This window comes from Leptopilina heterotoma, unplaced genomic scaffold, assembly GCF_015476425.1.
Source record: "Leptopilina heterotoma isolate Lh14 unplaced genomic scaffold, ASM1547642v1 Lhet_312, whole genome shotgun sequence".
Classification (NCBI taxonomy): Eukaryota; Metazoa; Arthropoda; class Insecta; order Hymenoptera; family Figitidae; genus Leptopilina; species Leptopilina heterotoma.
This window is the reverse complement of record NW_025111013.1, coordinates 348109-371364: the sequence shown is the minus strand read 5'-3', so window position 1 is coordinate 371364 and position 23256 is coordinate 348109. Positions and strand designations below refer to the sequence as shown.

At 22.5% G+C, this 23256-nt stretch overlaps 2 protein-coding genes across 2 annotated transcripts; both read left to right on the top strand.

Moving 5' to 3' along the window:
* Positions 1 to 5297: 5297 nt before the first annotated feature.
* Positions 5298 to 6153, top strand: LOC122504726 (the record flags this gene model as incomplete). Its single annotated transcript, XM_043615945.1, is given in 1 exon segment — positions 5298 to 6153. A coding segment is annotated over 1 exon segment (370 nt), but the record flags the coding sequence as incomplete, so codon positions are not given.
* Positions 6154 to 6293: 140 nt separating this feature from the next.
* Positions 6294 to 10283, top strand: LOC122504725. The gene is made up of 3 exons (XM_043615944.1): positions 6294 to 6594; positions 7048 to 7163; positions 9802 to 10283. The coding sequence occupies exons 1-3, from the start codon at positions 6424 to 6426 to the stop codon at positions 10160 to 10162; spliced, it is 648 nt and encodes a 215-aa protein (XP_043471879.1). The 5' UTR covers positions 6294 to 6423; the 3' UTR covers positions 10163 to 10283.
* Positions 10284 to 23256: the final 12973 nt, after the last annotated feature.

The window sequence follows — 23256 nt, the reverse complement described above, 5'->3', positions numbered from 1 at the left end:
AAGAATCAGGTGATTTTCCCATGACAGAAATAATAAAAATTTGAAAAAATAAATTTTTAATGATTTTTAAAAAAATCCGTTTGTCTGCTGAATGGCGGATGGGGCTAAAAATATTTAAAAGTTGAAATAAAATATTCTATCCTTCAGGATTGTGTAAGGCTCAGTCCCTACTAAGAATCAGGTGATTTTCCGATGACAGAAATAATAAAAATTTGAAAAAATAAGTTTTTAATGATTTTTAAAAAAAAATCCGTTTGTCTGCTGAATGGCGGATGGGGCTAAAAATATTTAAAAGTTGAAATAAAATATTCTATCCTTCAGGATTGTGTAAGGCTCAGTCCCTACTAAGAATCAGGTGAATTTTCCGATGACAGAAATAATAAAAATTTGAAAAAAATAATTTTTAATGATTTTTAAAAAAAATCCGTTTGTCTGCTGAATGGCGGATGGGGCTAAAAATATTTAAAAGTTGAAATAAAATATTCTATCCTTCAGGATTGTGTAAGGCTCAGTCCCTACTAAGAATCAGGTGATTTTCCGATGACAGAAATAATAAAAATTTGAAAAAATAAATTTTTAATGATTTTTAAAAAAAAATCCGTTTGTCTGCTGAATGGCGGATGGGGCTAAAAATATTTAAAAGTTGAAATAAAATATTCTATCTTTCAGGATTGTGTAAGGCTCAGTCCCTACTAAGAATCAGATGATTTTCCGATGACAGACATAATAAAAATTTGAAAAAATAAATTTTTAATGATTTTTAAATAAAAATCTGTTTGTCTGCTGAATGGCGGATGGGGCTAAAAATATTTAAAAGTTGAAATAAAATATTCTATCCTTCAGGATTGTGTAAGGCTCAGTCCCTACTAAGCATCAGGTAATTTTCCGATGACAGAAATAATAAAAATTTGAAAAAATAAGTTTTTAATGATTTTTAAAAAAAAATCCGTTTGTCTGCTGAATAGCGGATGGGGCTAAAAATATTTAAAAGGTAAAATAAAATATTCTATCCTTTAGGATTGTGTAAGGCTCAGTCCCTACTAAGAATCAGGTGATTTTCCGATGACAGAAATAATAAAAATTTGAAAAAATAAATTTTTAATGATTTTTAGAAAAATCCGTTTGTCTGCTGAATGTGCGGATGGGGCTAAAAATATTTAAAAGTTGAAATAAAATATTCTATCCTTCAGGATTGTGTAAGGCTCAGTCCCTACTAAGCATCAGGTGATTTTCCGATGACAGAAATAATAAAAATTTGAAAAAATAAATTTTTAATGATTTTTAAAAAAAAATCCGTTTGTCTGCTGAATGGCGGATGGGGCTAAAAATATTTAAAAGTTGAAATAAAATATTCTATCCTTCAGGATTGTGTAAGGCTCAGTCCCTACTAAGCATCAGGTAATTTTCCGATGACAGAAATAATAAAAATTTGAAAAAATAAGTTTTTAATGATTTTTAAAAAAAAATCCGTTTGTCTGCTGAATGGCGGATGGGGCTAAAAATATGTAAAAGTTGAAATAAAATATTCTATCCTTCAGGATTGTGTAAGGCTCAGTCCCTACTAAGAATCAGGTGATTTTCCGATGACAGAAATAATAAAAATTGGAAAAAATAAATTTTTAATAATTTTTAAAAAAAAATCCGTTTGTCTGCTGAATGGCGGATGGGGCTAAAAATATTTAAAAGTTGAAATAAAATATTCTATCCTTCAGGATTGTGTAAGGCTCAGTCCCTACTAAGAATCAGGTGATTTTCCGATGACAGAAATAATAAAAATTTGAAAAAATAAATTTTTAATGATTTTTAAAAAAATCCGTTTGTCTGCTGAATGGCGGATGGGGCTAAAAATATTTAAAAGTTGAAATAAAATATTTATCCTTTAGGATTGTGTAAGGCTCAGTCCCTACTAAGAATCAGGTGATTTTCCAATGACAGAAATAATAAAAATTTGAAAAAATAAATTTTTAATGATTTTTAGAAAAATCCGTTGTCTGCTGAATGTGCGGATGGGGCTAAAATATGTGTCTCTGAATGGGGCTATTAAAGTTGAAATAAAATATTCTATCCTTCAGGATTGTGTAAGGCTCAGTCCCTACTAAGAATCAGGTGATTTTCCGATGACAGAAATAATAAAAATTTGAAAAAATAAATTTTTAATGATTTTTAAAAAAAAATCCGTTTGTCTGCTGAATGGCGGATGGGGCTAAAAATATTTAAAAGGTAAAATAAAATATTCTATCCTTTAGGATTGTGTAAGGCTCAGTCCCTACTAAGAATCAGGTGATTTTCCGATGACAGAAATAATAAAAATTTGAAAAAATAAATTTTTAATGATTTTTAGAAAAATCCGTTTGTCTGCTGAATGTGCGGATGGGGCTAAAAATATTTAAAAGTTGAAATAAAATATTCTATCCTTCAGGATTGTGTAAGGCTCAGTCCCTACTAAGCATCAGGTGATTTTCCGATGACAGAAATAATAAAAATTTGAAAAAATAAATTTTTAATGATTTTTAAAAAAAATCCGTTTGTCTGCTGAATGGCGGATGGGGCTAAAATATTTAAAAGTTGAAATAAAATATTCTATCCTTTAGGATTGTGTAAGGCTCAGTCCCTACTAAGCATCAGGTATTTTCCGATGACAGAAATAATAAAAATTTGAAAAAATAAGTTTTTAATGATTTTTAAAAAAAAATCCGTTTGTCTGCTGAATGGCGGATGGGGCTAAAAATATGTAAAAGTTGAAATAAAATATTCTATCCTTCAGGATTGTGTAAGGCTCAGTCCCTACTAAGAATCAGGTGATTTTCCGATGACAGAAATAATAAAAATTGGAAAAAATAAATTTTTAATAATTTTTAAAAAAAAATCCGTTTGTCTGCTGAATGGCGGATGGGGCTAAAAATATTTAAAAGTTGAAATAAAATATTCTATCCTTCAGGATTGTGTAAGGCTCAGTCCCTACTAAGAATCAGGTGATTTTCCAATGACAGAAATAATAAAAATTTGAAAAAATAAATTTTTAATGATTTTTAAAAAAATCCGTTTGTCTGCTGAATGGCGGATGGGGCTAAAAATATTTAAAAGTTGAAATAAAATATTCTATCCTTTAGGATTGTGTAAGGCTCAGTCCCTACTAAGAATCAGGTGATTTTCCAATGACAGAAATAATAAAAATTTGAAAAAATAAATTTTTAATGATTTTTAGAAAAATCCGTTTGTCTGCTGAATGTGCGGATGGGGCTAAAAATATGTAAAAGTTGAAATAAAATATTCTATCCTTCAGGATTGTGTAAGGCTCAGTCCCTACTAAGAATCAGGTGATTTTCCGATGACAGAGATAATAAAAATTGGAAAAAATAAATTTTTAATAATTTTTAAAAAAAAATCCGTTTGTCTGCTGAATGGCGGATGGGGCTAAAATATTTAAAAGTTGAAATAAAATATTCTATCCTTCAGGATTGTGTAAGGCTCAGTCCCTACTAAGAATCAGGTGATTTTCCGATGACAGAAATAATAAAAATTTGAAAAAATAAATTTTTAATTATTTTTAAAAAAAAATCCGTTTGTCTGCTGAATGGCGGATGGGGCTAAAAATATTTAAAAGTTGAAATAAAATATTCTATCCTTCAGGATTGTGTAAGGCTCAGTCCCTACTAAGAATCAGGTGATTTTCCAATGACAGAAATAATAAAAATTTGAAAAAATAAATTTTTAATGATTTTTAGAAAAATCCGTTTGTCTGCTGAATGTGCGGATGGGGCTAAAAATATGTAAAAGTTGAAATAAAATATTCTATCCTTCAGGATTGTGTAAGGCTCAGTCCCTACTAAGAATCAGGTGATTTTCCGATGACAGAAATAATAAAAATTGGAAAAAATAAATTTTTAATAATTTTTAAAAAAAAATCCGTTTGTCTGCTGAATGGCGGATGGGGCTAAAAATATTTAAAAGTTGAAATAAAATATTCTATCCTTCAGGATTGTGTAAGGCTCAGTCCCTACTAAGAATCAGGTGATTTTCCAATGACAGAAATAATAAAAATTTGAAAAAATAAATTTTTAATGATTTTAAAAAAAAAATCCGTTTGTCTGCTGAATGGCGGATGGGGCTAAAAATATTTAAAAGTTGAAATAAAATATTCTATCCTTCAGGATTGTGTAAGGCTCAGTCCCTACTAAGAATCAGGTGATTTTCCAATGACAGAAATAATAAAAATTTGAAAAAATAAATTTTTAATGATTTTTAAAAAAATCTGTTTGTCTGCTGAATGGCGGATGGGGCTAAAAATATTTAAAAGTTGAAATAAAATATTCTATCCTTCAGGATTGTGTAAGGCTCAGTCCCTACTAAGAATCAGGTGATTTTCCGATGACAGAAATAATAAAAATTGGAAAAAATAAATTTTTAATAATTTTTAAAAAAAATCCGTTTGTCTGCTGAATGGCGGATGGGGCTAAAAATATTTAAAAGTTGAAATAAAATATTCTATCCTTTAGGATTGTGTAAGGCTCAGTCCCTACTAAGAATCAGGTGATTTTCCGATGACAGAAATAATAAAAATTTGAAAAAATAAGTTTTTAATGATTTTTAAAAAAAAATCCGTTTGTCTGCTGAATGGCGGATGGGGCTAAAAATATTTAAAAGTTGAAATAAAATATTCTATCCTTCAGGATTGTGTAAGGCTCAGTCCCTACTAAGAATCAGGTGATTTTCCGATGACAGAAATATTAAAAATTTGAAAAAAAAAATTTTTAATGATTTTAAAAAAAAATCCGTTTGTCTGCTGAATGGCAGAGTGGAGTTTGTGGCGATAATTATGAAGATCCACGACCTCGAAATAACGAAAATAGAGGAACTTATGGTTCTGGAATCATTGTTCCAAAGTAAGCATTTGTTACTTTTATTTATTCGACAAAAAATTTCGGCACATTAAATTCAGAGTCAAATAAGATTTGTTTTAAAAACTATTGATTTTCGAAGAATGTTTGAGAACAATTGAATTTTCTAAAGAATTTTATTATAATTTTTGTAAATAATTTAATTCTGGTGAAAAATTTTATTACTTTTGAAAATAATTTAATTTCTTCAGAAATTAAATTATTTTCAAAAGTAATAAAATTTTTTGAAAGAATTTTGTTATTTATAAAAATATTTAAATTCCTACATAGAATTTGATTAAAATTGAATCACTGAGAATAATTTTCATATTTTCAAAAATATAATTGATTTCTTAGGCAGAATTTTATTAAAACTATTTTTAAAAATGGAAATGCCGATAAAGTTTTGGATTTTTTCAGGTACAATTCAGGGGACACAATTCATGTAAAAGTCGAAATTACAGCCAACCATAAGGGCCACTTTCAATTTCAATTATGTCCCTTGAACAATTCTATGGAAATGGAGGAGGAAGAATGCTTCGAGAAATATCCTCTGCCATTAGTCGACGGCTCATATAAATATGCACTGCCCACAGACAATGTCGGATTCTTTGAAACAGATATTATTCTTCCAAAAGGAATTTCTTGCGACCATTGTGTTTTACGATGGGAATACATCGCGGGAAATAATTGGGGCACCTGCGCCGATGGTTTAGGTAAACTTGGCTGTGGACCTCAAGAAACATTCAAGAACTGCTCTGACATTAGTATTATAAACAACTTTCAATAGTAGAAGTAAAAAAAATAAACATCAATTTCCACATATTATAATACTCGACCCCAAAATTTTGCAATCCTTCTAGATGTTCAACTTAAAATAAAATATTCAAATCATCAGGATGTTGTTAAGCAACATCCCAGCTACAACTTAGGTGATTTCCGAAGCATAGGATTAATATTTTGGTCTGAAAAAATCAAAAAGAGACAATAATGTAGAAAATTTCTTATGAAATTTCAAGTCAACTTTCAAAATTCACAATAGAGTCTAAAACAAAATCTAATTATGAAAATAAAAAATTGATTACAGATAAAAAATGAAATGCTCGAATGCAGATGAAAATACATTGTTTACGAGTTGTTCCCTAATCTACCTGTTTGGATATAATTATATCTTTCCTGAAAGAAACATCATCTAGCCGCGCACACACATTAACTGATAGGAAAGTAGGCCTTTTTACTTTGTTTCACTTTTTTTTCTTTCTTTTTTTTAATTTTTTTGCTCAATAAAATATTATCCGCCATCTAAGAAGTATTTTCTAAGTTTCATCATAAAAGCAATATTATACTGATAAGAAAAAGTGAATCAGTTGATAATAGTTTCTTATCAAAATTGTGCTTCAGTTTAAATAGAAATGTCCACGACAATTAAGGGATTTGTTATTCGGTCTGTGCATGAAACCTCGTGTCTCGATTTATAAATAATTAATCAGTAAATACAAAAATTGATTTCTTTTTTTTAATAAGCAAAGTGAATCATTGAGAAATAATGAAAGTGTCAATATTCTCAGGAGTATTGGTATTGATATTGTTTTACTTTTCGGAGATTAGGGGCCATGGAATGTTAATGCAACCGGTGAACAGAGCGAGTGCCTGGAGAAAGGGATTTCGTACCCCAATTAATTATGATGATAATGCTAATTATTGTGGAGGATTTAATGTACGTTTTCTTTTTTTGAAACTTTATTTCTTCTTAATTGCTACTTAATACTGAAAATGGAGTTAAATTTTAAATTATATTCAAACTATATTCAAAGTATATTCGATTGTTTAAAAATTTAATAAATGTTTTAAATTTTAAATTAGTTCAACTATTCAAACTAAACTATTCGAGTTAATAATATTTTAATAAATGTTTAAAATAAGCTGAACTATTCAAACTATACTATTCGGTTAATTAATAATTTAACTAATTAATATTTTCATTAACTAATAATAATAATTTAATTTCTACCATAAAATCCGCTTCTATTCATAAACTACTCTGTAAATTTGAATTACTAGTAAAAAATTAAAAATGTTTACTAATCTGAATTAGTGAATGAGTTTTTGCATTCGAATTAGTAAATTTTACTAAAATTTAAATAATTCGCAAAATTTTTATTTATCGAAGGTTCAATATGCGGCGAATAAGGGAAAATGTGGAGTTTGCGGCGACAATTATGCAACAAAGCAGCCGAGGCCTAACGAAAATAATGGTCATTATGGAAAAGGCGTCATCGTTCAAAGGTATGATAATATATTATCAGCAAAAAAAAATTTTTTTTTTCTTATTTCCCTTTTCTTACTTTTTTTTGGAAAAAGAAAAATTTTCTATTCTTACTTTTTTTGGGAAAAGAAACATTTTCTATTCTCCTTGTTCAGTATTACAATCACGGGAAAGAACAATATGTTGTGTATATGTATTCATTAACATAAACATGCGATAAAATGCCACAGTTTATCGAAACTAGAAGTAGAACACAGGTCTGAATTCAATTTCTATATAACACTTAGATGTGAAAATTAACAACACTCTATAATACAGTACATAATAAACTAGACGCAGTCTGATACAATTTTTTTTTGAAAATTACTTTTGCAAATAATTGAACATCTACTTAAAATTAAAATTTGGAAAAAATGTTCAAATTAATTGGGAAAAATTAAATTTAAATTACAGCAATTATTAAACTGATTGTGCGACAAGAATCGATAAGAGAAGTGACAAGAATATTTACAAATTCACACGTTTTGTACACGAAAATTAATTTTTAATCATTTTTTTTAGAAAAATAAGAAATAAATAATTTTTCCCAGTAAAAAATTTAAATATTATTACAGTTTTACAACAATTAAAATTTTAAAAGATTTTAATTTGAAATCTTTTCAAAATTCAATTATTTCTTTAAAAAATTACACTATAACGTTTACAATATTCAATTCTAAAATTTTAACTGAAATTCATTTAAAAAAAACCATTCTTATTAGAAAATTCAAACGAGAATTCAATTATTTATATACAAGAATAAATAATTAACTGAACAATTAAATTATTCTTAGAATTGAATTCAATTATTTAAATCGAAAAAAGTAATGGAATAACTGAATATTTCTTGGAATTGAATTCTTATAAAGAATTTTATCGACAAATTTTTTAATAATTGAATTCTGTCGACGAATTTTAATAAAATTCTTAAGAATAATTACATTTTCAAAGAATTTATTTTAAAATTGTATATTAAAAATATTTGAAATTCTGCGATGAATTTTACTATTTATGAAAGTAATTGAATAATTGCTCAGAATTTTATTTTTTCTATAAATAATTAAACACTTTTGGAAAATTTTATTGAAAATAATTAAATAGTTTTAAAAAATGTTATTCAAATGTTTTGCATTGATTCTAAGAATTTTATGAAAATAAAAAAAAATGTTTCGAAGTTTTTAAAACTTTTTGTAAATAATTCAATTCTTATGGGAAATTTTATTTTAACAATTCAAAATAATTGAATTTTGACGAAGAATTTTACTAAAAATTTTAGAAAATAATTTAATCCTCAAGAAGAATTGAAGTAAATTGTAATTATAGGAGATAATTGAATTTCATCGCAAAATTGTATTAAAATTTCAATTAAATTAATAAAAATCTTATTTATAAAAGAAAGTTGTTAATATTTTTGAAAATAATTGAATTTTTTAAAGAATTTTATTTCAATTTTTGAAAATAATAATAATTTAATCTTTCAGAAGAATTTTCTTAAATTTTCCGAATATAATTGAATTTGTGACTAAAATTTTATTATTCAAGACAATAATTAAATTTTTCCTAAGAATTTTATTCAAAGTTTGGGAAATAATTGAATTATAACAAAGAAATTAATTAAAATTTGTATATTAATTGGATTTTTAAAAACAAGTTGCATTTTAAATAATTGAAAATCAGCCGTGAGTTTTATTACTTCTGAAAATAATTAAATTCTTGTAACTTGAATTTGTGGAAAGTATTTTATAATATTTATGAAACAATTGAATTCTGACGAAGAATTTTATTAATTTTTTTTTTAAATAAATTAATTATCGTTAAAAATTTTATGATTTGTGAAAATAATTGAATTCTTTTGAAGAATTTTAATGAAATTTTTAAGAATAATTGTATTTTTCGAAGAATTTTATTAATTTTTTTTCAATAATTGAATCCCTGTGAAAAGTTTTATTAGTTGTGAAAATAATTAATTTCTTGCTAACAATGTTATGAAACATTTTTGAATAATTGAATTCTAGTGAAAATTTTTATTATTTGTGAAAATAATTGAATTATTGTTAAAAATTTTATGATTCGTCAAAATAATTGAATTCTTTTGAAGAATTTTAATGAAATTTTTTAGAATAATTGCATTTTTCGAAAAATTTTAATAAATTTTATAAAATAATTGAATTTTTATAAAAATTGTTATTATTTGTAAAAAAAGTTGAATTCTTGCTAAGAATGTTATGAAAATTTTTTGAATAATTGAATTCTAGTGAAAATTTTTATTATTTGTGAAAATAATTGAATTCCTGCGAAAGAATTTTATTAAAATTTTTTGAATTGTTTCTAAGAATTTCATTAAAGATTTTTCGAGAATAATAATTTTTTTATTTCATCTATTAGCGAATTGAAAGTAGTGGAAATTTTTTAAAAAGAAAAAAAATTAACTTTTAGTGTCAGAAATATAAAAAAAAGCTCTAAATAATAAATTTGATCTTTTTTTATTTTATTTTTTGTATATTGAAAATATAATGTAAAAATAATTGTTAAGCAGAATTTTCTTTTCACTTTGAGATTTTCTTTTTTTTCGGTGCTTATTATTTAAATTATAATAAAAAATAATTAAATAAATTTCAGGTACAAAGCGGGAGAAAAAATCGATTTAACAGTTCAAATCACTGCCAATCACATAGGTTACTTTAAATTTGCAATTTGCCCACTAAAAAATGCTGACGACATCGAAACAGAAGCTTGCTTCAAAAAATACCCAATAACTCTGATGAACAACAAGGATAGGTACACGGTACCAGCGAGACTTGTCGGACTAATAAAAATAAAAGCCTATCTTCCGGAAAATCTCACCTGCGAACGATGTGTCCTGCGATGGCATTATCGGGCAGGCAACAATTGGGGAGTCTGTCCAAATGGAAGAGGGCAATTGGGCTGTGGAAATCAAGAGACATTCCGAACCTGCTCCGATATTGCAATTGATCCATAATTTATTAATTTCCCATCCTCATCTTTTTATACAAAAAAATGTACCTGCAACAAAAAATTAATTAAAAAATTAATTTAATCTTTTTATACTATAAAAAAATGTATCTGTCAAAAAATTAATTTCCCACCTTTAATCTTTTTATACTAAAAAAAAAATGTACCTGACAAAAGAAATAATTTTGTCTTAAAGAGCCAGAATATTTTTTAAGTAACAGATGCAATATTTATTATAATTGTTTTTTTTTATTTAATTTTTTTAATCATTTTTTTTATTCAGATATTTTGCGATTTTTATACAGATCTTGATATTGAAAATTTTAATATTTTATTAAATTTGTAAACTTTTTTCAAACTATTTGTAAACTGTTTGTAAACTATTTGTAAACTATTCATAAAATTTTTGTAAACTATTCGTAAACTATTTGTAATAATAAAAAGTCTATTAATAATCGACGTATTCCGAATGTTTTTTCGCAGTTTTCATATTGAAATTTTCCTATAAGATTCAATCGCCTGATGGAAAGCAACCCGTCATTCCCACGTGTAGTTTGGAAAAACCATCAAAAGTTGATAAAAAGAGACCTACAAAATTTTTCAACTCCAAAAATGTTAGTGATTTTTTACTCTAATTTCAATCTCATCCATTAATTCATTACCTTATTATTATTTAATAATATTTATTATTAATAATTATTTATTATTAATTATTTATTATTATTAGTTACTTATTACTATTTATTATTATTATTTATGGTATTATTTATTACTATTTATTATTATTAATTATTAATTTTTATTTATTTTTATTTATTATTATTAATATTTTGTATTATTTATTTATTGGAATACTGAGTGAATAATTCTTCATTCAGTATTCCAATTTCAATAATAGCCAACAAAAATCGAATTACAATAAAATTACGAAAACTTGTAAATAATTTAAATTTTTACACCGCAATAAAACTTTAATTTAATTAACATATATATTATTTAAGATACTAAGTCTTGCTTTCGAATTATTGATTTCACTTTATGAAATTCTACCAGCAACAATGATCAATTGTACCTCCTACATGAAAATGTTCTTATTCATATAAACCACATATTGTAAAATCAACACCATTGTATATTGTCTTGAAAATTTTCGATTTAGATCCATATATTAAATGATGAAAATTATAATAATATTCATCGTTGGCATGTTTCATTAGAAATGAGAAAAAAAAAATTTTTTTTTTTTGACGTTTGTAATATTTAAGTACATGCACATATATGATCACTTGCGTATATACACATCATATGCGGATCTTCGACACACTTTCACCAATATTATACATACTTTACGTGTCTACTTCCAAAACCTCATCCAAATGAGATTTTTCGAAGAAATTGGAAATTAATTTATTCCATAATTTTTGAAACGACTGTTTGTATTTAAAGAAAGCAGGAAATTATGAAATGCATTTATAATATTTTTTATGTGAAACAAAATTTTAAAATAATTTTAAATTAGTAATTTTTAAAAATTATTTCCTATATTTAAAAAATAATCATACTCACAACACGCAAATAAAAAAAAAATAACATATTTTTCTATACTTTCAAATTGAGACCAAAAAAAATTCAAAAATTAATTCCAAAAATCCATACAATAAGTCCTTAAAAAATTCAATTATTTCCTGAAATTTTAACTAAAATTCACTTTCAAATAATTTTTTATTAGAAAGTTCTACGGGAAATTATTTAAATACAAAAGTAAATAATTTAAATTGAATATTTCTTAAAATTGAATTCTTATAAAGAATTTTATTAACAAAATTTTAAGTAATTGAATTGTTTTAACGAATTTTATTAAATTTTTTTTAGAAATTTTCGAACCATTTTGTAAATAATTCAATTCCTTTGGGAAATTTTATTCAAAAATTCAAAATAATTGAATTCTGAGGAAGAATTTTATTAAAATTTTCGAGAAATAATTGAATTATATACAGAAATGTTTATTAAACTTGCAATTAAATTAATAAAATCTTAATAAAGAATTTTATCCAAATTTTTGAAAATAACAGAACTTTTCGAAGAATTTAATTTCAATTTTTCGTAATAATAATAAAATAATTTCAGAAGTATTCTTGAAAATTTTCCGAATATAATTAATTTCGTGACAAAAATTTTATTATTATATTCATAAAAAAATTAAATTTCTTTTAAGAATAATTTATTAAAACTTTTGAAAATAATTAAATTCTAAGGAAGAATAATTAAAATTTATCATAATAATTGAATTACACAAAAGAATTTACTTGAAATTTTTTCAAATAATTTAAGTCTGTCGGGAAGTTTTATTTGGAAATTAAAAATAATTTAATTTGTGAGAAGTATTTTGTATTTTGTATTTTTATCAAAATAATTGAATTACAATTTTTTCAAATAATTGAAACCCTGTAAAAATGTTATTATTTTTTAAAAATAATTGAATTCTCAGAAAGTATTTTATAAAAATATTTTAAATAATTTTTTTGCAAAAAATTTTATTCAAATTCTATATTTTAAATAATTGAATTCCTGTGAAATTTGTATTATTTTAAAAATTAATTAAATGTTTGCGCAAAATTTTATCAAACATTTTTTTTAATTATTGAAATTTTTTTAAATAATTGAATTCTTTCGAGAATTTTTATTTGGAAATTTTAAATAATGGAAATTTTGAGAAGAATTTTTTTATTTGTTAAAATAATTTAATTATTGTTAAGTTTATTTATATTTTGCTAAATAATTGAGTTTCCGTGAAAAATTTTATTATTTGCAAAAATAATTGAATTTTTGCAAAGTATTTTATAAAAATAATTAAAATAATATTTTTGAGAAAAATTTTATTCAAATTCTATTTTAAATAATTGAATTCTTGTGAAATTTTTATTGTTTTAATTAATTAAATGTTTGCTTAAAATTTTATCAAACATTTTTTTTTAATTATTGAAATTGTTTTAAATAATTCAATTCTTTTGAGAATTTTTATTTGAAAATTTTAAATAATGGAATTTTTGAGAAGTATTTTTTATTTATTTAAAATAATTAGGTTTTTGGGAAAAAGTTTATTTAAATTTTCTAAATAATTGAGTTTCCGTGGATAATTTTATTATTTGTAAAAATAATTGAATTTTTGCATAGTACTACATAAAAATATTTTAAATAATTTTTTTGCGAAAAATTCTATTCGAATTTTATTTTAAATAATTGAATTCTTGTAAAATTTTTATTTTTAAATATAATTAAATGTTTTCTCAAAATTTTATCAAACATTTTTTTTTAATTATTAAAATTGTTTTAAATATAATTGAATTCTTTCCGATAAGTTTTATTTGTAAATTTAAAATAACGGAATTTTTGAGAAGTATTTTTTATTTGTTAAAATAATTAAACTTTCGGGGAGAAGTTTATTTAAATTTTCTAAATAATTCCGTTTCCGTAGATAATTTTCTTTGTTGTGAAAATAATTAAATTCTTCAAAATATTCATTTTCAAAAAAATATAGGTATTAAAATAAAATCATCACAGTTTTTCTAAGGATGTTAGATTGAGACAAAAAAAAAGTATTTGAATTTATATTCAAAACAAAAAATTTACATTCAATAATAAAATTTATTATTTGCTACTTGTCTCAATTTGATATCCTTAGAAAAACTGTTACGAAGTCTTTTCCGTGTACCTATCAAAAAAAACCCTGAAGAAAACTATAAAATATTCTTTTTCTGTTTTCCCCGAAAATCATATAGAATTTTTCATGTGATTTGCCTCTTTTGAAAGAGAATATTTAAGAATTTCGCAATTATTTTTTTAGGAGTGGAAAAAAAGTGTCCTTGATTTAATTTCGAACCGAAAGATACCTGCAGTTGCACACCTGTCGGGGGATTCCTTTCAAGATTTCAGTTAGACCCGCGTAGCGATCTATCGTTATTTACCAGCTGGATTTCTATATACCTACTTTTTTGAAACCTCAAAAAGTTTCCAGAACGAGGAAAGGAGAATCCTTTTAAAAAATTTTTAAAAAAATACTCGAGGAAGTCACTTTTTTCGTTACAAACTCTTTTGTACAAAAAAAAAGTTTTTATTTTATTTTTTTTTAATTTTTATTCTCTTTGAAAAGAGTGATAATAAAATATTGCAGATGGACCTTAAAAAAAAGAAAAAGAAGGAGAAAAGAGAGAAATAGAGAAAGAGAGAGAAAGAGAGAAAAAAAGAGATAAAATTCGGAAAAAAGGGAAAAAATATTAGATAATATTCCAATGGAGCGTGACATTTGAAGAATTTTCCACTATGAATGAAAGTAAAATGGTTTTCAATTTTTTTCCCTAATTGTCAATTAGTGTCGCTTGAGTTTTTGAAGAGAGGCACCCGGTATAGAATCCGGTGACCGTCCTTGTCTAATGTTTGACTCCAAGAAATCTTTAAGGAGAAAAGCGAGAGGATCAGCTAAGTTCTCTCGTCGTTCATATATAATACTACATATATATATATATAATGTAAAAGCGATTTTACTGCTGACGTACTTGACGTGACCAAATTAATATTAAACGAAAAATTTCTCAGTTTTCCTTTTGCATTTCTCGTTTAGTACCTACATTTCCATCTGATTTTGTCATATAATTCTTTTTCCCCTGTCACTTTAAATACTTTCCACTCGTGTGTGTTGTATAATGGAAATTAGAAAACTAATTGGCCTTTTAGTTCAATAAATAGATAACAGATAAAAAGTATATACTATAATACTGAAGGATTGCCACAAAAAATTCATTTTGTCTTTCCCTGACATTTGCCTGATTTGCAGACAAAATTTTGACTTTTTTCCTGACTCTAAAAAATATTCTGATTCACTCTAAAAATTATTATAGGTATTCAAAAAAATGTTCTAATCCTTTGGCGAATTTCTATACGAATTTTCATATCCATTAGTTTACAATTATTCAATTTTATGAAAAATTTAATTATTGAGAAATTCTGTAATGAAATAAATTAGAAAATAAAACTTCAAAGAATGTTTAAATAATTCGAATTAAAAATTTTCAAAAAAAGTAGTTTTACAGAATTGTTAATTACTAAAAGTATGAATTTAAGAATTTCAAAAATTTTAATTTTAAACCTTTTCAAAATTCAGTATTATTTCTAAAAATTGAAATATTTGAATAACTTACTCAATATTTAATTATTATTTTGAGTTTTTAACTTAAATTCTTCTCTAAATAAGAGCTATGTAGCCCAAGGAACTTATTCTAACTAAATAAATAAATAAATTATTTTTAATAATTAATATAGTTGATAATTAAATATATACTAAAAAAATTTAACTACTTTCAACAAAATTGGAATTAAAATTCAAAATTCATTTATTTAAAAATAAATAATTTATTGAATAATTAAAGATTTTATAAAAATGAACACTTTCGACGAATTTTAATAAAATATTTAAGAATAATTACATTCTTGGAGAAATTCATTTTAAATTGTATGAGTTTTATTATTTATGAAAATAATAATGAATTCGCAAACAGAATTATTTAATTTAAATAATTGAATCTCTGGAAAAGAATTTTGATATTTATAAAAATAATTGAATTTATACGAAGAACATTTTTTTAAATTTTGTAAATAATTGAATTTATACGAAGAACGTTTTTTAAATTTTGTAAATAATTTAATTCTGGCGAAGAATTTTATTAAATTTTTTCAAAAATAATTGAATTCGGCGAAAAATATTATTAAAATTTTTTTTGAATAATTGAAATCCTGTAAGAATTTTATTATTTGTCACAATAATTAAATTCTTGAGAAGAATTATTTTATTTTAATTTTGTAAATAATATATAGAATTGCATTCCAGTAAAAAATTTTATAATTTAATGTTTAAGCAGAATTTTAATAAATAATTTAATTTCCGTATTAATTTAATTATTTATCAAAATAATTGAATTCTTATAATGAATTTTATTATTGGTCCAAATTCTTGGAAAGAATTTTATTAAATTTTTTTAAATAATTGAATTTCACTGAAAATTTTATTATTTGTGAAAATAATTTAAATCTTGCGAAGAATTTTTTTTTGAATTTTCTAAATAATTGAATTCCCGCAAAAAATTTTATTTTTTGTAAAAAGAATTGAATTCCTGTGAAAAATTTTACCTATTATTTGTGATAATAATTGAATTCTTGCGAAGAATTTTATTAAATTTTTTTAAATAATTGATTTCGTGAGAAGAATATTTTATTTAAATTTTCTAAATAATTGAATTCCAGTGACAAATGTTATGTAGTTGTTCCCAAGAATTCAATTATTTAAAAAAATTTAATAAAATTCGTGGCAAGAATTCAATTATTTTCACAAATAATGAAATTTTTCACTGAAATTCAATTATTTAACTTTTTTCTATAACATTTTTATCAAGAATTCAATTATTTTCTCACATAATAAAAATTTTCACAGAAATTCAATTATTTTTAGAAAATAATAAAATTTTTCACTAAAGTTCAATTACTTAGAAAATATGAATTAAAATTCTCCTCAGAGATTTAATTATTTTTTATATAATTTTAAATAAATTTTTCGAAAATTTTAATTGATTTTATAAATTTTATTGAAATTCGTCGAAAGTATTCAATTTTGAGAAACAGTCAATTATTTAATAAATTATTTATTTTTGTACTTAAATAATTGAATTCTTGAATAAAAATTATTCGATTCAAGTAAATATTTATTTTATAAAAGACAACTAATCGTATGTAATTTATTTTAATCAAAGATAATTTTTTTCAGTTTATTAAATAAATATTTACTTGAATTAAATAATTTTTATTTAAATCAATCAAATTTGCTTCAAATATTGAAATTTTTGATTTAAATAAAATATATTTGATTCAAGTAAATATTTATGTGATTTAAATAAAATATATTTGATTCAAGGAAATATTTATTTAATTTAAATAAAATATATTTGATTCAAGTAAGTATTTATTTCATTTAAATAAAATATATTTGATTCAAGTAAATATGTATTTGATTTAAATAAAATATATTAGATTCAAGTAAATATTTATTTGATAATATAGACAAGTAATCGTTTATTTGAATCAAAGATATTTTTTTTACGTTTTTCAAATAAATAATTATTTACTTGTATCGTTGTATCAAATAGTTTTTAATGAAATTAATTCAATAAACTTTAAATACTGAAATTATTGGTTCAAATTTATTTGACTATAGATATCGATTATTTAAACTGAAAATCGGTTTATTTGAATAAAATTAATTTGATTTTCAGTGTAGGTATTTCCCATGAAAAGTAGTGATGAGATAATAATTAATTTCCGCCTGTATATTAAAAATGTTATAATAACGCAATAATCCTTTTCGGTAATACTGCCGCGAGAAGTGCCATTAAATTTAAATCATGAGTCTTAAAATTCCGTGAGTGGTATAACCGAACCGGATGGTCCAGAATGACATCATCTTGGAACAGCAATGAAATTCCAAGATGAAATACGTTTAAGTGTCGAAAGACGAGAGAATTAGTGGGTTTACCTGGAATCGTTGAGGGTTTTTAGGAAGCTGTAGAAAATAGATTTGGCCCTTTTTTACGCGCCCGAAAAAAATACCCTTACCTATTGTCAAAAGATACTTATCCTTCTTTAAAAAATAAATCATGAATCATCGAATATTGTGTATATATAGATTGTAAACGATATTACACCTGACTTTTAACTTTGATTGAGAGAAAAAATAAGCTTCTAACTTTTCTAATCGTTTTTTCAAATTTAAATTTAATTAATGTAATGATATATTAATGAAAAGAAAGTTGATGTCGAGTCATGTGAAATAATTCGAATAGTGTAATATGCGGGTTTGATTGATGGTAAATAATAAATATTATGGTTAATATGACAGTATAATATTATATTGTATACCAAACTTGTTATTTCCATCAAATGCTGCAGCAAAAATTTATTGTTGAATAAGGAAATGTTGTCTTTTTAAAAATGTTCTCAAGTTGTCTTTCTTAGACCTCTTACTATTTGTTAATAGATTTTAATTTAAAATTTTGAATAGATTTTTATTAAAAATTTCGAATAGATTTTGAATAGATTTTGATTTAAAATTTTGAACAGATTTTGATTTCAAATTTTTAACAGATTTTGATTTAAAATTTAGAAAATAGATTTTGATTTAAAATTTTGAACAGATTTTGATTTAAAATTTTGAACAGATTTTGATTTAAAATTTTGAATAGATTTTGATTTAAAATTTTGAATAGATTTTGAACATTTTTGTGGACGAAAAATAATTTCCTTTTCGAGGCCTTGATAAATTCATTGGGTTCTTGTTATTCATTCATCGCAAACACATTTTATTCCCATCGTCACCCCTTTCGAGAAAAGGAAAAAAAACGTGAAAACTATTATAAGGCTCAATAAAAAAATAATAAAAACTAGTTACGTTTAAAGTATTGGTGTGCATTTAAAGAAGTGGGTACATGTCAAATACTTTCAAAAGTCATTGTAATGCAAGTGGCGTTTAAATTCCCCAACAAGTTTAACGGAATGACCAATACCCATGAGTAATAAACTATCGTCTAAACATATTTGCCAATCAAAATAAAATTATCAGAAAGATTCCTTCCAATTCCTTCGAAATACAATTTCGTTTCTATTTATAAAATTATTATCTATTATTATTTATTCTTAAGAAAATTAGTTTTTATTATTAAATTATTTGAAATTGTTAAGAATTGTTAATTAAAATTTACTTGAAGAAAATAATCCTTTGTCAATTACAATTTTTTTTTATTACAATTTTCGATAAAACAAATAAATTTTTGCAAACAACAAAATGATAATTGGAAAAATAATTATTATAGAAAATAATTGATTATACATTAGTATTGCATTATATGAGTTCATTACACTTTCAATTATGTAACAGCTAATAATAGAGGTATGACTTTTATAAGGAGGAGTTAGAACGCACAATAGAAAAAAAAAACTGTTAAGTGAAAGCATTCGTTATCTATTGTTTTTTTTCTGCTAAATACAGTTTCTTTTTTGGTCGTTTTTTGTGTATTGAAGACGAGGATGATTTTATTTTATTGCTTCCTCATAAAGGAAGCTTTGTATTTTTTTTAAAATTAGATGTGAGTGACTCTTATATAAATATGTGAATCATCAAAAAATTTCATTCATAAAATTTGTTATTCAAAACAAAATTTTGTTAATGGATTACGTATCTATAGTTGCTCCCAAAAAATGTTTCAAACCTACACTTTAATTTCTACTAATGTGATGCATTTAAAAATCATTGTTGGTAAAGACAATGTTTTGGAATACAAAAAAAAAATTATAACTAAGAATAAATAACTAATGTTCAATCATTTTCTACATTATAATTAAAAAATAATAAATTAATTGTTAATATATTTATTGTTTAACTATAACAATTAGATATTTTCTATGTCAATTCTATTAATAATTAGTAATTTTCTATTAATTAATTATTTTCTAGTTCTACTAATAATTATTTTTTATACTAAAAATTATTTTCTGCTAATAATTAGTTATTTTCTACTAATAATTTTTTATTTTTTACTAAAGAGTATTTTTTTTTATTTATAATTTATTTATAAATACTAAAAATTATTTTTCTACTGTAACAATTAGTTTTTTTTTTACTAATAATGAGTTAGTTGCTTCTTATAATTCTCGGCTACTGTTTTTATTTCTTTATTTTTTTTTATTTATTATTCTCTCTTCATTTTATTTCACTAGGGAATTAAAAATTAAAAATTTTCCAGCAGAAATTTTTAACTTAAAACCGTCGAAAAAATTGGTATATTTTTTTTTTTTTATTAGGAAAAAAAATATTTGTCCATCCGTTTGAAAAATATAATAAATTCTCCTTCAATATAATTACTATTTCTCGGACGTAAAAGATTGATTAATAATAAATAATAATTTTCTAATAATAATCGAAAAGTAACTTTTTCTCTTTATTTAAAGAAAAAAAAAATTATTCCAAAAATTGAAGAAAATTACGTTGGGGTTCGAAAAGTGCGTCATCAGGTGTTAAAAATAACTTTCCATTTCAAAGTATACACACACTTAAGTATGGTGTTAAAATAATAACCGAGCTTATTGATTATTTAACTAGGACACAAACATATTTAGGAATACAATGTGATTACAATATAGCCCTACAATAATTTACCATATCTTATTAGTTTATCAGTAATTTTCTCACTAGTGGATGGAATATAATATAACTTTGAAAATAGAAATGTCTTTTTGATTGCGTTATTATTAATGTGGAAAGTATATTGATTTCCCCCGCCACACAAAAAAAAATATAACCAGGTGTATATGTATAAATATTGGCTCTTAAAACACTGTATACAAATGTGTCTTGTGAATAAATTGATTAGACAAACTATGTGTCTTCGTTAATTTATAATATACTGAATCAATAAATCTATATTAATAAACATAACATATTTTCCTTAAATCAATACCATAACTCACTCTAAAAATTATTATATTATTTTTTTTTAATTCAATAATATTTAATTATAAATTTATTTTATAAATAATTTTTTATAAATAATATTAATTATTACTTTTATTAGGTAATATTTATTAATTATTTTATTTATTAATAATTTACTTATTCATTTATTTAAAGTACATCACGGTAAATCGTTAGGTATTAAAATAACACCAAAATGGATTAAAATAACACTAAATTGGATTATTTTAATTCTTTTTGGTGTTATTTTAATACCTAACGATTTACCGTGATACCTACGTGCAAACATTAGAAAATTTCAATTATTTAGAAATTTATCAATTACTTTTTTCAAAAACTTAAATATTTCAGAAGAACAAAAATTAAAATTTTGAAAAAACGTAACTTTTCCCTGAATTTTAAATAAAATACTTCAAGATTTCAATTATTTTTAAAAAATGTTTGTAAAATTGAATAATTTCAAATAAATGCAAAGGAATATTTATATTTAAAAGTATAGAATTCAATTATTTTCATAAATAATAAAATTCTTCACAAAAATTCAATTATTTTCAATTTTTTAATAAAAATTCTCAAAAGAATTAAATTATTTTAAAATATTTGGATTAAATTCTTTATATAAGAATTTAATTATTTAAAATACAATTATAATTAATGTCCTGCAAAGAATTCAATTTTTCAATTAAAAATTATCAAAAAGAATTCAAGTATTTTTAAAAAATTGAAAAAAATTCTTCTATAAAATTCAATTATGAAATTTTTGTTAAAAAAATTCAAAAATCAATTATTTTTACAAATAATAAACCACTTCTTACGAATTCAATTTTTTTCGTAAAATTTAAGCAAACTCTTCTGAGAAATTCAATTATTTCTGAAAATTAAAATAAAATTTTTTAAAAAATTGTTTTGTTTTCAAAAATATTGAAAAAATTATTTATAAAATTAAACTTATTTAATTGCAATTTAAATTAAATTTTTCCATAGAATTCAAATATTTTCATAAAATTTTAATTATGTAATTCAATTATTTTCAATTTTTTTATTCTGGAAAAAATTCAATTTTTTTAAAAATGTTCAAATAAATTTTGAGAAATTCAATTTTTTTTAAAAAATTATAATAAAATTCTCGAAAAGAATTCAATTATTTTCAAAATTTTGGCAAAATTCATTATTAATTTCAATTCAATTATTTTTCAATTCAATTCCTTTTACTAATAATGAAACTCATTGCAGGATTTCAATTCAATTATTTCTAATTTTTTAATGAAATTTCTCAATGAAATTGTATTATTTTCAAAAAGTTTAAAGAAATTCTACGAGAAATTCAATATTTGTTGAAAATTATAATTTTCTTGAAAATAATTCAATTATTTTCAAAAATTTTGACAAAATTCTTGATAAATTTCAAGTGAATTATTTTTCAAAAATTCAATTATATTTTCATGAAGAATAAAAGTCATCGCAGGAGTTTAATTATTTTTAATAAAATTTTTAATTTAAATAAAATTCTTTGTCAGAATTCAATTATTTCCAATTTTTTAATAAAACTTCTCAAAAAAATTGAATTACGTCTATTTTCAAAAACACTTTCAAGAAATTTTGAGAATAATTCAATTTTTGTTATAAAAAAATTTAAATTTTTTAAGTAATTCAATTTTTGTTATAAAAAATTTAAATTTTTTAAATAATTCAATTATTTATAACATTATTGTTTCTACATTTCAATTAAATTATTTTTATTAAGTAAAATAAAATTTATCTCAGAATTAAAATTATTTTAAAATTTTAATAATAGGCACAATTTTAAATGAATTTCTCAAAAAATGCAATTATTTCTAAAAATTTTAATGTAAATTTTTCGATAAAATTCAATTATTTATTTATTTTCAATACAATTTACTAGAATTTTTCTTATAAAAATTTAATTATTTTCCAAAAAATTTTAATAATAATAAGAATAATAATAATATTTTTAAATCAAACCCAATAATTTTGATTCATTGCATACACTGAGAAAACTACATATATTTGAATCAAATATAATTATCTTTGTTATACAGTCAACTAAAAATTATCTTTGAATTAAAAATAATAATTTTGACTCAATCTAATAAGTTTAATTCATTAAAAATTATGTTTAATTCAGTTATAAAATACGTTTAATTGAAACATATTTTTTTTTTTGGTTGACTACTTATTTTTGAAATTAAAAAAAAAAAATTCTTCTCACAGTGTAATAATTTTCCCCCAATGAAAATTACGTATAATTCAATAATAAAATATTTTTAATTCAAAAATATATAGCCAAATACAAAGCCACAAAAATTTTTTTGTGGTTGTCTATTTATTTTTGAATTAAGAAAATTTTTTTCTCAGTGTAATTGCTAAAAAAAAATAACATTCAAAAATATGTCAAATTTCACTAATTGAATTAGTTACAAAAAATTTCAGTTATTTTTACACAAACCTAAAAGTAAATTTAACTAATAATAACAATTAGCTACTTTTAACTTTTTTTATTATTTTATTATTTA